Source organism: Argiope bruennichi, chromosome 3 (assembly GCF_947563725.1).
Source record: "Argiope bruennichi chromosome 3, qqArgBrue1.1, whole genome shotgun sequence".
Classification (NCBI taxonomy): domain Eukaryota; kingdom Metazoa; phylum Arthropoda; class Arachnida; order Araneae; family Araneidae; genus Argiope; species Argiope bruennichi.
In genome coordinates this window covers 12,084,491-12,101,490 of record NC_079153.1, presented here as the reverse complement: position 1 = coordinate 12,101,490, position 17,000 = coordinate 12,084,491, and the positions used below count along the sequence as shown (strand labels likewise).

At 25.7% G+C, this 17,000-nt stretch overlaps 1 protein-coding gene across 1 annotated transcript; it reads left to right on the top strand.

Annotated features, from left to right (window-relative positions):
- The first annotated feature begins 12,801 nt into the window (after nucleotides 1–12,801).
- On the top strand, nucleotides 12,802–13,829 carry LOC129963830 (ubiquitin-conjugating enzyme E2 G2). Its single transcript, XM_056078403.1, has one exon. The coding sequence runs from the start codon at nucleotides 12,956–12,958 to the stop codon at nucleotides 13,457–13,459; it is 504 nt and encodes a 167-aa protein (XP_055934378.1). The 5' UTR covers nucleotides 12,802–12,955; the 3' UTR covers nucleotides 13,460–13,829.
- The last annotated feature ends 3,171 nt before the right edge of the window (nucleotides 13,830–17,000 follow it).

The following is a 17,000-nucleotide window of genomic DNA, read 5'->3' as shown; positions in this document are numbered from 1 at the left end:
TTTAGGTTAACATAAAATTAAAAATTAGGTATAACTGGATTATCATCTTTTTTTTTTTCCCCCTAATAAAATACAGTTGATTTTTTTATTTGACCAACTTTTTATGGCTTTTTTCTATCATTTAATAAAAAGCAATTTTAAAAATTAACTTTCTATTAGTTTTAATATATTTACTTCTTAGCTCAATCATTAAATAAGTCCTCTATCAACTGCAAGATAATTCTTTTCGAAGGTTATGTTAATTATTTATATATTATAGTTTGCTTAAACAGTAATTCACATAAAAAACTAAGAATTAAAGAAGAATTAAACTAAAATTAAGTATTAAAAAAATAATTCTCAAAAAAATTCTTATAAACAGTATTTTTTATAATAATTTACAATTATATGTAACTTGTTATTTTTTTGCAATTCATGCATTAATTTAACAAAATTAAATTTATTGCAAATACTTTAATTGACATAATTAAAGTAATACTAAATGAATGATGGACAGACCAGCTGGTCACCGAAAGCAGCTGGTACATCCCTAATTATTTCGATTTCGTTTCCAAAGTATACATCTAACAATAATCATCCTTATAATGTAAATGTGTTTTCAATGTGAAACAAAACCGTCTACTTATATCATTGGGGAAAGCGGTGTTTATTTATTAAATAGTTAGCTAACATTAGAGCTCATGTTTCTTCTTCGGCTCTAGCCATATCATACATGGAATACCTGCTTAGTTATGCACCGACTCCTCTTAAAATCCAAAATTAATATTTATTGACTGATTCTCTATTTAGCATTTATTTTCAGCTGCCGTGTATGTGCTTATATTGTTATATTAATGTTGAATGTGTAACATGGACCATTAATTGTTCTATAAATTTCAATATATCTTTTCTAATCAACTACTATTCTTTGAATAATCTACATTTATTCTCTGAAAATGTTTGTAGATTATTTGATGAAAATAAGCTGGAATGTATAAACCTCTTCAAACCCATAATGGGATTTATGATATTTGATTTTATCAAGTAAATTCTTCCAATCAGACTTCAAATCTTAAGAAATAAAAAATTCAATTAATTTGCATCAAAAACTATTGTTATGACTTTTTCAAACGCTATCAATAGAAGGATATTGGAAAACCTATCAGGAAAAATGATAGAAAAAAACCATGAAGGAGCCCGAAGTGGAGCAGTTCTCTTAGTTTTCGGAAAGGGGACATCCTACAATGGCAAATTTTCAGGCACTGTGTTTTAATTTTGTTCAATTAAATCCTATTACTCCTTCCAATGATTAATACATTAATTTTATCCAGTATCAATAACATCATGTAATTGATCTTGACCATTTGTTATCTGCTAGGAGAGAACAGATTAAGGAAAAAAATGTCTTTGACGGCAGATCAAAAAATCCTTATATTTTCTATAGACTACTTATATACTCTTTTCAAATTTATCACAGAAACTATACAAAAAATAAATATTAAGGTGATTCGAACCTTTAATTCGAAATATCGTAGTATAATAATATTTTAGATTTCATTTTAATCTATCTTTATATTGTTCTTTTTCCTTAATTACAACAGCAATAAAGTAAATAAAAATGGTGTTTAATATCGACAATATCAAACACATTCTTGAGTATAAGACCAAGAATTAAGCAGGATCGGTCTTTAGTCTATAGTTTCCAGTTGGGCGACGTTCATAAGGTCTCTTTCATATTTCCTGCATACAGGGTTAATTTTTCTTCCGCCTTGTCATGGACCTTAACAAACATAAAAGAATCCTAGTAGTCTTTTTACGAAGGGTGTTGTATGTTCGCAACATAAAATTTACAGCTACTTTGTCTATTTAGTAGGGGGAAAAAAGGGGGGCACGAGAAGGGTATTGGGACCAGACATTTCCGTACGAGTTAAACGTCCAATAAATCATTATTAGCTCATTGAAAAATGGGGCTAGGGAGTGATTAGTTTTTGCTAAAACGCATAAGCCTGCTGGCAAGAATGTTTAGTGAGAAAATGTATTGGTATTTTAACTAAATTTTGATATTTAAACATAAGGAAAAAGCTTCTGTCTGTTTGTACATGTGCTGACTTTACAAACCAGCCTTTTTGACATGTATCAATCAAATTTGGCAAATATTTAGTTTGGTGGGTAAAAATGTGCTTTTCAGAGTGATTAAAAATTTTTTAATTAATTAAAAATTAAGCGAAATATTGGTCTGTATTCGGGATAACTTTTTAAAAGTTTACAGTAGAAAAATAGTTTTTATAGCATTATAAAATTAAAATATATATATATATCCTTTTAATGATACCAAATTTGTTTATCATACAATTTTTCTTACAATATTTAATACATTTTTTGAAATATATTTTAAACGTATTTTGCAACAATATATATTTCACTGTTGAAAAAAAAAAGCTCAAAGCCGTTTTCAATGTTACTACTAATTTTGTATCAGCTTTTTTTTTTTTTTTTTTTTTTTTCTGTTTCCATCATTGTTACCAGTTTTTTGTCTATCATTGTTTCTATCTTTTTTTTAGAATTTACAATTTAGAAGAATTAGGAAAGTTAAAACTCTTCAGCAACGGAAATTATTAACTTCTAGTCCACTTAACATGCTATTTACTAATGGATCTGTGGCGAAACTTTTCATGAGCAGAAAATAAAAATTTCAAGGCATTTCTTCTTTAAAAAATAATTAGCATTTTATGCATTGGATTCTAGTTCATTATATAAGTGGTGTTTTCTATAAAATTTGAATAAAGGATTTTTTAAATAAAAGCCTTTTAAAAAGGAAATGTGAATTTATGAAATTATTATTCTGCACTGAATTTATTCAAAAACAAGATATTTGTTCTTAATTCGAATTCTCCTGTAATCCTGAAAGGTTATTTTTAAGAATTTTATTTTAACTTTTGCGAGCTCAAATGCTCACAAAAATAAGTTTTTTTTTTTTTTTTTTTTTTTTTTTTTAATTTTTAAAACTTTTTTTCATTATGGTAGATATGGATATTCTATCATTTTTATTTATTAATCACCATTTTAACAAGACGCATTTCAAATTTATATATTCATCTACGGATTATCTTGACAGTTTCAGTTTCTTTAGCATTTGTAGAAAGAAAGTTTTCCAACTTGAAATTAATTACGATTATTAAATTATTAATTATAAAACATACTTACGATCATTAAATCATTAATTATAAAACAAACTTACGATCATTAATTCAGCAAGGACGCTTAAATTGTTGGGCAGTTATATCGATTGGATCTGAAATCAGCTGGATTTCGGATTTATATAAAAAGTTCGCAAAAGGAAATAAAAACTAGAAAAATTGCTCCCTAATAATAAACGACAATAATGATCTATGAATTTTCAATTATTTTTTATGTAAGTCCTAAAAATTATTTATTTCTGACAATGTTCTTGCATTTCAATTTTCTTTTTGTACCAAATAAAGAATTTTCATAAATCTTTGTTAAGTCACTGAAATAAATAGTATAGTGACCTATTTACTTATTACAAATAGTATACAAATTTTTGTCCATTTGTTGGCTAGCTTATGTGCATTCATGAATTAAAAATTAAAGCATATGTTTTAAAGTATATATAAATTTACGAGTATGTTTGGTTTATTAATCCGTGTGAAAAACACGTTTTAATCATTTTCTATTTAGCGTTAATTTCTATTTGTGATTTCAATTCTATTGCTGAGTTATATCTATAGCAACATTTTATTTAATACTAGTCACTGAATAACTGACTAGCCAACGTTAATGGCCGCCAAAATTTTCAATTAAATACTTTACGTAACTAGGTCTTAATAGCTTCTTAAGCAAATTATTTATAAGCTTCAAATTTTGATAGATAGTCTATAATAAATATTATATTAGAAGACTTCTATGATTCTACTCATTTTACTATGCATTTTCCTTATTTTCTGCCAACGCCACTAACCATCGAGGATGCATTTTTTTTTTTTTTTTTTTTACTCTTTTAACAATACAATCTAATTTCTAACCTAGAGTAAAACAGAAATTGGCATTTTTCTTCATATTAAAAATATTTTTAATGTAAATTTTTCAGGGTTTTTTTTTTTTTTTTTTTGCAGAATTAGATAATTATATTGCTTACTTTCCTGAGATCAGCTTTGCCAGTCATAATTTTTTTAAAGGACAGAATAATAATTCGCACAGTAAAACGAAAACTGAACATTTTTTTGCAAATTTAATAATAACTTTGGTGTTCATCAAGAATTCTTATGCTTTTGTATAATTATTCTTGATACGTTTAATATTTGCTTGGAATTCTTAAGATTTTTGCTGGAAAATATGTCTAAAATATTTTTAGAAAATTGATTAAATATGAAAAAGATATTTATACTGCAAAAAATTACAATCATTGAAAAAAAAATTTCTGAATATATAAAAATAACATTTATACTGTAATATTTTCTAAAGTTATCGAGGTGAAAAAACATCAAGAACTTGCTTAATTTTTAATTAATTAAAATTCTAAATGAAATTTTAAAAAATTGCTCCGAAGTGCACATTTTATCCGTCCAACATAGCAAGTGCGTACTAAGTTTGGTAGCTATATGTCTTACGGTTTGATTAATAGAGCGTCAACACCCAGATATACAGACGCGCAAACACATATTCATCTTTATTATTAGTAGAGATCGCTCTACTAATAGTACGCTTTATTATTAGTAGATAATGCATTTCATGTTTGTAAAGATGAAGTTTTGTTATGGAATTTTTATTCACCCTCTCAAGTGACACCGTTCAAAATTGCACTACACGTTTGTATTCTCTATGACTATACATAATTTTGCTAGAAATTAACTTGTCAATTTACTTAATTTTTAATTTCACATGAGTAGTGTCATCCGGTACTGAATATGAGAAAAAAAAACAATTTATTTTTAAATTACATAATGCATATAATCTGCACTAATTATAAAGATAAATTTGTGTGTGTTTGTATTGGTGCTGTACAGGGAAAATCGTTTGATCTATAACAACCAAATTTTGCACATATATTCAGTGTGGAAATTTGAAATTTCGGTGGGAATTTTTGAATTTTCAGTTAATTAAAATTTGTGAAATTTTGGTGTTTTTGCAATAATTTCTGAAAATATTATAGCAGAAAAACAATTTGTACAGCATCTTAAAATTCAAAACATTATCTTTTTAATGATGAAAATTTTTTTGCCATATAATTTTTTTTTTTATTTTTTAAAAGTTTTTTAAGTTTATTTTACAACATTGTATTTTATTACTGAAGAGAAACTGAAACCATTTACATTGTTGCTCCTAATACCTCATCTTAGCCTTTTCCCACTGATATGACCAAAATATAAAGGTTTGGTTTATTTTCCCATGTTGAGTTGACTTAAATATGAGGCATTCTTTTAATAATTTTTCTTTATATATTTTGTTATATTATATAAAAAAAAGTTCGTCCTATTGTGACCAAAACTGAGTGAATTATGACAATTTAAATGTCACTGTTTTATAAAAACGCGGAACTCCATTGACTGCCTCGAAGATACAAAATCAGTGCCCTGAGTTTCCCCAAGATTGATCAATCTAAAATAATTACATTTTTGATTGTCCTAAAGGATATTCAAGGCTTTATAACTCGGTCAGATTTGCCGCAAAGATGGAAACGTTAGATGGTCAAGATTATTTTACGGAATAGGATTCCTAGGTCTGAAGGATCGTATAAAATTTAGACTTCATAATCGTTTACAGAAGTACTTTTTTAATTGAAATAAAATAAAATATTACGTCATTTAAATCTTTTAGAAAGCAAAATTAAAAATAAAATTTTATGACGAGGCCAAAGAAAATATTATTGAATTATGTTTTTATTTAATTCATAAAATATGTAAATATTCTGTAATACAAATTAGATATTAATTCTGAACTCATATATTTTTTAAAGACGTGTTTGGTTTTTAAAAAATGTATTTATTGAAGTTTTATCAATTCCGGCTTCAATTTCAAGTTTACATTTTACGGGAGTTCATAGAAAATTAGAGAAAGGCATCGAAGAACGAACAGAATAAGGAAAGGCTTCTATAATAGTATCGGTGATATGTTTATAAAAATTCGAAGCTTAAAAACATTTTGCTCGAGAATCTATTAAGAGAGCAAGTTACATAAAATATTTAATTGAAAAGCAAATGTTAATTCTAGGCAAACCAGCTAGTTGCCAAAGGGAAATAGTAACAATAATTTAAAAATTTAAAAAAATCAATTAATTTTTTTTAAAATCTGCTTTTAATTCACTAATTAGAATATATTTTAAAAAATGTTTTTTTTTTTTTTTTTTTTTTTTTTTTACAAAAGTTATTTTATATAACTGGTAAAAATTGTCTAGAAATAAGTATTATAGAAAATAGTTTCAGATTGGGCCTTGCGTTTTCTAAGACCAACCCTGTAACAAAGGTACTAGAAAGTATTATTATAAAATATTCTTAAAATATTTAATTAAAATATGAAAAGAAATTACACAGAAATAAAATTGATATCACTGAATAATTAATATTTTGAATTTTAAAATGGCATAAGAATGACTTCTATGCAACAATACGCTCCGAAGTTATTGAGACGAAGGGTTAAAAGGTCAATAAATTTTTAAAGAAAAAAACCTATTTGCAATTTTAAAAACTTTTCTTAGTGAACATTTATTATTCAAATTACGAACCAACTTTCGGTCGAACGGTCTAGCCTTCAGAAATCTCGAATATGTTTTTGCCTTATAAATGTTCTAACTTAATTCAGAGACAACATCCAATCTATAAATTTAATCATGTTAAAATTTTTGTAAATAATGCAACATCCTTTTCAGAAAAATTAGACATATCAACCGAATGAAAAATTGAGCCCAATAAAAAAAAATAATAATAATAAAAAAATAAATAAAAATCGATATTTTAACTTGAATTTATTTTTGCAAACGATTGCCTTTATTTGAGAAGCTACTTTTAAGCGATTTCTTTCTTTGATGAATACAATACCAAACAAGAAAGAGGAAAATATAAAACTCATGTTATTAAAATTTTTTGGTTAAAAATCTTGATCATTAAGCAGATTAATAAAAATGATAAAAATTTTGCTATATGCTGCCTTCCAAATAGCTCTTCTCGGTCCTTTTTAATGAATATTAAATCAACAGAATAACGTTAGAGTAAGATGCTGATACCCGTTCGTAATTTCAGTCTTACTGAAGAATAATATAATTATTAATGTGTTTATCTATATGTTAACATGAGTTACAAGACAGACTGCCGCCCCAAAGCTTAACATTTAGCAAACGTGATTTAGAGGATAAAAATGTGTACTTTTAGGCAATTTATCAAAATTTACAACTATAATTTTAATTAATCTCTCTCTCTCTCTATATATATATATATATATATATTTATACATACTATATATTGAAATAAAACTCATTCGACATGGTTGTATAAAAAATGGTTTTGTCCATTATTGCTATCAAAACATTAACTATATTAAAATGCAGCTCAAAACAGCGAACTCAAAAACTGACTAAAATACATCGATAAAAAAGTATTAAATAAGAAATAAATCGTAATAATAATTCCAATATTATTTATCAAGCGTTTGTAATATTTATATGCTACAAGGGAAAATTAGATTCAGTTTAATCAACTTTACTTAAAAATCATCCGTTCAAAATGGATATTCACAGACCAATGCGAATGTCAAATACTTTGTTATATCATTTGTGTAAAGAAATAACTATCTGTTTAATTATTCCTTAATTTGTCTTTTTTTTAATTCAATAAAAATGTATTCATTTGCCTTTATAAAATGAAGGCATTTGTTTGAAGGAAATTAGATCATGAGTTCACTGAATTTTCCCATCTCCAGGCATGGGTTAAAGTGTAATTATCAAGTTTCGCGTGGGAAAAATGGTGATTATCCCATAAAAAAAGAATCATTATCCATCAATCACTCACATTATAAGAATGAGAACTATGCATTCCCTACAGCTTTTCTAACTGTTTACCAAGTTTTCTCTAAAAGCTAATTAAATTCCGTTAATCCTACAATTTTAGCACATATGATACTAGATAAGAGCGCATCTGCTTACCACCACCCTGTGGTTTTGTTGCCGTAAGCAAATTGGGGTAGCTTTTCAAAAGCAGCAGAGATAGATAAATAGATGGAAGTGGAAAAATCAATTACAGAACTGTCATAAGTATCTATTTTTCTTTCTTTATGCTCATAAAAGCATCGGTTACTGCGCTATCTAAGAAATAATTTTCTGCAAATAAGCTTTCTTTGAGAAACTACATTTAAGCAATTTTATTTTGGTGATTAAAATGCGAAAGAAAAAAGAGAAAAATATCAAAATAATGTTTATTAAAATTAATTGATAAAAAAAAAAAACCCTTCACTTTTAAATAGAATAGTAGATGAATAAAAATTTTACAAGATGCTGCATTCCGGTGGATATCAAATCAAAGAATAACATTAGGTCAATATACAGATATGCAATTGTAATTTCAATCTTACTGAAGAAATATATAGTTGTTCATATATTTATCTATACTTTAACATGAATTATAAGACAGACTGCCGACTCCAGAAACTGAAAATCTATCAAACATGCTTTAAAAGATGAAAGCGTGTGCTTTGATGCAATGCATCAAAATTTCCAGTTATAATTTTAACTAAACAAAATGTTGATGTTTTCCTCTTATAATTCCCAAATATATTATTGTGCAAAAATGATACTAACACCATTTTCCAAACTTAATATCAAAATCCTTTTATTGATCTCAATTTCATTATCATACAATTGTCTTTTTAATATAAATAAACTAAAAAAAATATTTTAGAATGTATTTCTACAATAATTTTTATTATTGTAATAACATTCATTTCATTCCCAAGACTATCAAAATTTAACTAATCAAGTAAAGATGAATTTATTCTTTTGCAATTAATTTAAAGTTGTTTTTTCTGTCACTCAACATTACATGTTTGTTTGTATGCAATATAGTGATTACAAAAAAAAAAAAAAGTATGACAGCAATAATATTATTTGATAACAATAATCTTTGAAAAAAAAAATGGAATATTATGTTTGCAGTAGTAGCTGAAAAATCTACAAACGAGGTAAACAATTCCTTATGACATCTTGAAACAACACAATTTCTCGTACCCTTCAAGATATTTTATTTGTTCAATAAAAACGCTTAGGTAAATTAACACAGCCATATTCGAAATTTTGTTAAAATACCATTTTATCATTCAGATTTAGTATTTAAAATTTCAAAAAATACATGTGGAAATTATGAAATTTTCTTCTGAAGCATTAACCAAGGTTTCTTTTATTCGCAAAATAATTATTTTTCTTCAAAAGTAAAATTTTCTTTTAGTGCGAGTTGATTAGTGATGGCATTCAGGTATCTAATTTTAAGGATAAATATCCACAATGGTTATTTATTTTTCAATTAATTGTATTCATATAAAAAAACTGTATGATCTTATATGCTAATGTTATAAAGAGACAGAAAAAGTATAAAGATAAAAGAGAGAAAGGGAGGGAAGCATATAATTTTTTTTTTATTTCATAAAATTTTTAAAAAATTAATAAAAAAACAAAGAATAACACATCATACATTTAACATACTTAATTTAAATTCTTTTTAGTTACAATGAATAATAATGAGGTAGACGATTTTTTAAAAAGTAATTTTAACTAAATAAAAAAGAAAGATTTTTTTAAAAAAATGATATTGGAAACAAAAGTGAAAGATACTGTTTACAGTTTTTTTCCTTCCAATTTTCAGGCTGTGGTTTAAGCATTAATAAGAATCATGTTTTAGAGGTAGAATTTGAATTTTGAGAGGAGTTGCATAGATTATCAGCTTTGATACAATATTTTGAGAATATATTATATCATATATTCCAATTGTAAATGATTGTGCTTTCTCTTTGTTCATTAAGTTTATTTTTTTTTTCCTGTCAAGTTCTCTTTATCTCTTTAGAAGTCCCCAATTATATGATACATATCCAAGTTCAACTGCTTTCATATGCTAAAAGATTTCTTTTTTCTTCTTTTGTGAATACAATGGCCCAGGAAGTTCTTTCAGTTGCATTTAAAATGTACAAAACTACTTTGATTTTTAAAATACTGGTTTCATATAAACTCCTTCATCAAAACAATGATCAGAACATATTTTGTGATCCTTCTGATATTATTCATTCTCTGTCCATCCTTTTTTCTGTAATGAATAAAATCTGTCTTCAGTTGATTGCCATCTATTTTCTTTTATTGATCCAATTGATATATGTAAGTTAAACCACTCAGACAGTTTTAACCTACTTGTGTCAGTAGTTTAAAATTTTTACTGAAGGTGAATTGAATCAATTCTAAATTATTTTTGGAAATCAGCCTTTCTTTACGTTTTAGTAATGGGGACAATGGAAGTTGATTTAAAGTCTCCAAGTGACTAAAGTCGTATTCTCCAAGTTACTAAATTCCTATTGAACAAATTAATTTGCAGATAATTTGATTCAGAGATTATGATTATTTTTATTATTGATTCTAAATTGTAAATATTTTTTTTCAATTTAACATAAACAGTGTTAACATTCATTATTCCATTGTAATTATTCATTACTTTAAAACAAAAAAAAAATTATTTTCCCATTTTATTTTCCTAAAACATTTTTTTTCCTTCTATATCCTCATAGAAATTGTCTTTTTTAATAATTTAGTCAAAACCTTAATTCTAAAAGATAAAGTAGGTATATAAACTATATAAGTTTTAAGGATTTTTATCATCTTTTATAATTTTTTTTTACACAATATCTCAGAACTATTCATTACTTGGTATTTATCCACTCATTTGAATAAGTTAAAACAATATTAGTATAGCATTTTTTAAGGTGGAGTAAATGTTTATTTTGTTAATGGTTAACTAATATATATTTGTATATTACAATAATGAATGCTTGTGAAGCAAATCATTTTTATTTCATGAATTATTATTGAAAATCAAAATGAGAAGAAATTAAGCTTCAAAAAAGAAAAATTTCTTGAGAAAATATAAGGGTTGAATAAAATATGACTTAAATATTATGCAAAAATTAACAAATGATATTTTACAATTTAATTGAAAATTCTATTGACTAATTTAGAATGCACTAATATTTTTATATTAAATTAAAAAATAATTTTTATTTTTTGAAATTAAAAATTACATTCTAAATTTTCTTTAAAAGTTTTAACTTCTGTGCATTATTATAAAAGTAGAAAATTCAACATTTAGAACAAATTTATCCACGATATTAGAATTTTTAATACAAATTTTCTTTTAAAATATTATTACACCAATCGTATAATTAGAAATAATTGATTCTGTTTGGCTACTTTCAATCAAAATTCTGATTTTTAGCATTAAAAGAAGAATTAAATTGCTGTATGCGTAAATAAATGTATTAAGCATTTACGAAAAAAAATTAATAAATTAGAATAAGAAATATATGTATTGAAAAAGTACTTTTTAAAATCATGTAATATTAATCAGCTTATGCATATATTTTTAATTCAATATAAATCTTATTTTAACAAAACAAAAATTAGTTTTTATTAAATAGAAAATATTGAATATTTTGATGATTCCTTTGAGGATTTTTGGTTATCATACTTTCTTAAAGGAGAATAAGCCACATTTTATCAAAAACTTAACTAAAATAATATATATATCTTTACAATGCATATTTTTACAAGTATGAATTATTCAATTTGAAAACACATTTTAAAGAGTTCATCATGCACATTATCAACATTAAAAAAAAAAAAAAAAGAATGGACAAAACTGCAAGAAAGAGATTACAGATTTTTATTATTGCAATTTTTAGACCACAAAATATAAATGCTTTATTGCTACTATAAATACTAGCAAATAACAAAATCAAAGCATGCCTGCAGTTATAAAAAATGTTTTAAATGTTCTATAACACTAATTTATTACTTAATTAGGTAAAAAATATATATATAATTTTTTAAAAGCATCATTTAAAAATTTTTTTAGCTAATTAAAAAAAAAAAAACATATAGCTTTGTACAACAGCAAACAAAATATGGGCATTAAAATTAATAGTATAAAAAAACTAAAATACTTTCCAATGAATACAGCCAAATTGCAAGAAATAAAATGAAAACTACATCGAATTTGTATTCCGAATAAAGCATAATTTTTAGCTTCCATTAAGAATTTAAAAGAAACTTATAAGTTCATTCCATTACTTTGTGAAATCTTTAAATTTCATTTAACAAACCAATAGAAGATAGAATTTAATTATGAGTTAACATATTAGTTTCTTGCCATTTAATTAATTATAAATAGAAGGCGCCTGTAGAAAATTCAGCTTTCCCAAGTTCCCACTGTTCTCAGCCACAGTCAACATTAATTTCTAGTCAAAAATTAGATTCATAAAACTTGATTATTAGCAAAAATAAATATAATATAACACGGTATTATTCTTTTATTAAAAAAGATCGTGCATAAATAAGGTCTGCCTTCATCATAGATCCAACCGACATTCAACCACACTCCACCCTATACATTCCAAAAATGCCCTTCATTCTTGGCGGGTAAATAAATTTTCAAATTTTGGCGAAAAAAGCTTTTCCGAAAGCAACCATACATCGATTCCCCCATTTCCATCACTAGCGGAATGAAATCCGTCCTCCAGTGCTGCTTCCCCCCACTTCTCCCCCCTTTCAACTTCAAATGGGGGGTTCAAGCGTCCTCCGGTTAACGAGTCTCCGAAACGTCATGTAAAATTGTTCTAGAAAGGATTTGTATCCTTTCTTTTAAATCAATTGTCAACTGACTAACTAGCATTATATTTAGAAATATTATTGGAAACAAAATTATTTTTAATTGGACGAAACATGGCTGGATCTGCTCTTCGTCGACTTATGGCTGAATACAAACAACTGACTTTGAATCCGCCTGAAGGAATAATAGCTGGACCCATCAATGAAGAAAATTTTTTCGAATGGGAAGCTTTAATTACTGGCCCAGAGGGTACATGTTTTGAAGGTGGTGTGTTTCCTGCAAAATTAATATTTCCATCAGATTACCCTTTGAGTCCTCCAAAAATGCAATTCAGTTGTGAAATGTTCCATCCGAATATTTATCCGGATGGTCGTGTTTGTATTTCGATTCTGCATGCGCCTGGAGATGACCCCATGGGTTATGAATCGTCTGCTGAAAGATGGAGTCCTGTGCAAAGTGTGGAAAAAATCCTTTTATCTGTTGTATCTATGTTAGCAGAGCCAAATGATGAAAGTGGAGCTAATGTTGATGCTGCCAAAATGTGGAGGGAAGACAGAGAACAATTTAACAGAATTGCAGATCGTTTGGTTCGTAAATCTCTTGGGTTGACGTGTTAATTTAATATTGTCATCAGTAGATATTTTCTTGCAGTTATTTGGTGTAACAATTTCATTCCGTGATAATCTGCATTTCCAACAAATGCTAATATGCGTGATTGGCTCAATTAAATGTGCGATTTCCAACGAAGTTTTCTCCTTGCCTAGATCTCCGTTTATATACTGAAATGGAAACTATTAGATCAGGAATTCTATTTTTACCGGCTGCACAATAAGATAAATTTGACAATAATTAAATTTATCCTACTGTAATTTTCTGAAGGTGTATAAATTATCGAAAGGTGTTATGCTAATGTGTTTTTAGTATAGAGGTCTTTATGTGTCAAAATATCTGTGTTAGGACATAAATTAAAATTTATTTCAAAACAGAGATGAATGTTCTTTTCATTTATTTTTTCTGTGCATTTTCATATATTCATAGAATTTTTAAATAATTAGTTCTTTCGTTAAAATATGGTAAATAGTTTTGAATATATTTACATTATTTACAAAAAAAAGTAATTTCACTTTCAAATTTTATTTTATACAATGACCATTTTCTGTAATTTTTAGTGTAAAATCTTTTCAAGCCTATTAATTAGTGTAAAATTCTATGTTACAAATTCAAAGAAAATTGATAAGATTAATTAAATTGTTTTATTTTGTTGTTATAATTGTAAATTAAATATCTAAGATTCCCTCCAATTCTCTAAATTAATTATCAATCCAGATTAAAATTAATACAACTATCATATATAATGTTAGTCTGATATAATCGAGTCTACTTCTTTTTTCAAATAAAATTCCAAGGATTCGTCAAATATAGTATGAATTGTTTCAGTTGTACAGTCCATATTTGTTTTGGAAAGTTAGATAAAAAGAAAAAAAATAGAAAGAAGCCATATGAAAAATTTGGAAGTATTAACTATATTTTAATCTGCATACAAAATTCTCCTGACTTTTTTTTCCCCATTCATCAATTTATTTTGTTTTGAGTTTGAAACAGTATAGTGTGTTAAATATTTCAAATATTTAGTAATTCTTTTTATTGGTACTTGATTTTATATTTAAGGCAATATAATGAAGATGGTTTTTGATTTTTTTTTTTTTTTTTTTCTGCATGAAGAATTTTTCTGTCAAACGAAGATTTTCCTAGTTCCTGGTTTTCTTCTTTTCTTTTTGTTCCTTAAAAATATAATTTTATTAAATAGAATGTTTCAAAGTATGAAACATTGGTAACATTTCACTGATTTCTGTTTATATTTGACAAACATAAAAATTTACGTTGTCTTATTTGGCGAGTTATTGCTAATAAAAATTTTAATATGATGATTGTAACAAATAGTAGCTGAAAGCAATGTATGTGGATTAAATGATAAAGAATAATGCAAATTTTAATTAAATTCTACTCTATAACTTGAAGTTTCTATGTAAAGATTATTCTTTCATGGTTGTGATCTGTTTAATTATTTATATTGCCAGGATATATTTTGTTTTATTCTTAAATCTGAAAACATATTTTTAGCATAATTTAAACCGTAGTTCATTTTTATAAATTCTTTATGAATCAATTAGATTTTTTTTTTTTAATTCCTTCATAATCCTCATTCCTAAATATTGTATAAGACAGAAAAAGAAAAATAATATAAAATTGTAATTATCTATTAAATATTTGTATGCACTGATTGTAAATGCTAGTCACTTTTCTGTAAACTTATGCAGTTATAGAAACACCATTCTGGTTCATTACTGTACTTGAGCATGTACTTAAAATTCATTAAATTTTACATAATTATCTTGATGCTCAACAGAATAATTAGGATGCAAATTATTTCTATATTGAAATAATTATGATGTAAACAATTATTTTGCAAGACTATCTTTAAAGTATTAAATCACATTTTGAAGATGATTCTCCATTACATCTATGAAAATCCTACTATAAAAATCTGCAAAGAAAAGTAAGAACTGGTATGAATGCAAAAGAATTAATACAAAATTTGTATTAAACTGAAATATGACTTAAAATTAATGATGAAAGCTGTAGTATTGTAAGAAAGAGGAAAAATTATAATTTCAGATATTTTTTTTCTGTTAATATATTTTAAAAGAAATGAGTAATATATTAACTCTAACAAGCATGTTATTTAAAATTGTATGTGATGTGCAGTTAATTTCTGAGTTTATTATGTCTTTTACTTTTCTGTGATACTTGCTATTATAAAATATCAATAAGAAATTTGTCCAAATAGATTTTTTCTTCTTGCAATTTCCTTTTTAAAATAAGACCCTCCTTCTTACATAATTATTCTTTTGAAGATGATCTAATAGTAGACGATCAATCTTTTTGAGATCTAATTGTAAATCAGTATTTTAACTGTTTTGTTGTGATTAAAAATGCAAGATTTTATGAAGAATTTGTTGAAAAATATTTTTTTACCTGTCTGGTGGGGTGTTTTTTTCCCACCTTTTTTCCCCACTTGATTGTATTCATACTTTTTTTCCCCCCAATTTTTTTCAGCTTTTATAATTGAGATAAAAGAATTAGCAAGCATAGTTTATCAAAATGTTTTTTGATAATCATCATCAGAAGATTATTTCTGTCACAGGTTGTTACTAAACAACTTGTCTCTATTTGATGGCATGGCTCCTTCCTACATTTATAATTTAAATAGTTTTAGATAATGTTAAATAGTGAAATATACTTGAGAAACTGATCTCTGATACCAAGGCTACAAGATGATGTAACTTTACTTACATGTTTGAATTTCAAATGACTTCAGATTAGTCATATTATTACAGTTTCATTTTGAATATTGTAGCTGTTTTTCTTTTCTTATGGTAGTTTTTGTTGTGATACTGTTTTAACTTTTGGAAGCATGTATGAGACCTTCTTGTAGAATTCTGTTGTTATGGAATTAAATGTCTAAAGCCAATAAATAATGTTCTGTTTTATGTAGTTTGCAGGTACAGAATTTTACATACCTGTGAATATTTCAGTTACATTGACAATAATACCTAGTTATTACCATATTTTTTCCATTATCAGCAAAATGTCAGGTATAAAAAAAATGAAAAAAGTTTCAGATCTCGAATCAGAAACATCATAACATGAAACTTATGTTTTAGGCTTGATTTGTCTGCTATGTCTTTATCTGGGCGAATTCTATCAATTGGTGCATTTTGTGGATAATGATTATTAAATCACCCACATTACTAAAAGAAAGCCAGCTTTAAATCATTATCATGTTATTTTTTTTTAATACAATGTTTCGTTATATGCTAAAACATTAGTTTATAATATGTTGAAAAATCAAATATTAATGTTTTTAGTTGCATATTACACTCAGTTGTATAAAGAAAAAGAATTTGTAAATAAAGCAGCGAAGAATAAATTCATGGACATCTTTAAAAACGAAATTCATTTAAATCGTTAAAAAAAATCTATAAATGAATAAGAAAATGATATAAATTATGAAAAATAATAACTATTTCATTTACTTTTTAAAAAAAAGAGTGTTTGTATTCCAAAACAGTTTTCTTTTCGTAAAAAGAATTCTTA

Bases quoted from the DNA above. Each gene is read 5' to 3' on its own strand.
- LOC129963830 (XM_056078403.1), top strand. From the start codon at position 12,956: ATGGCTGGATCTGCTCTTCGTCGACTTATGGCTGAATACAAACAACTG.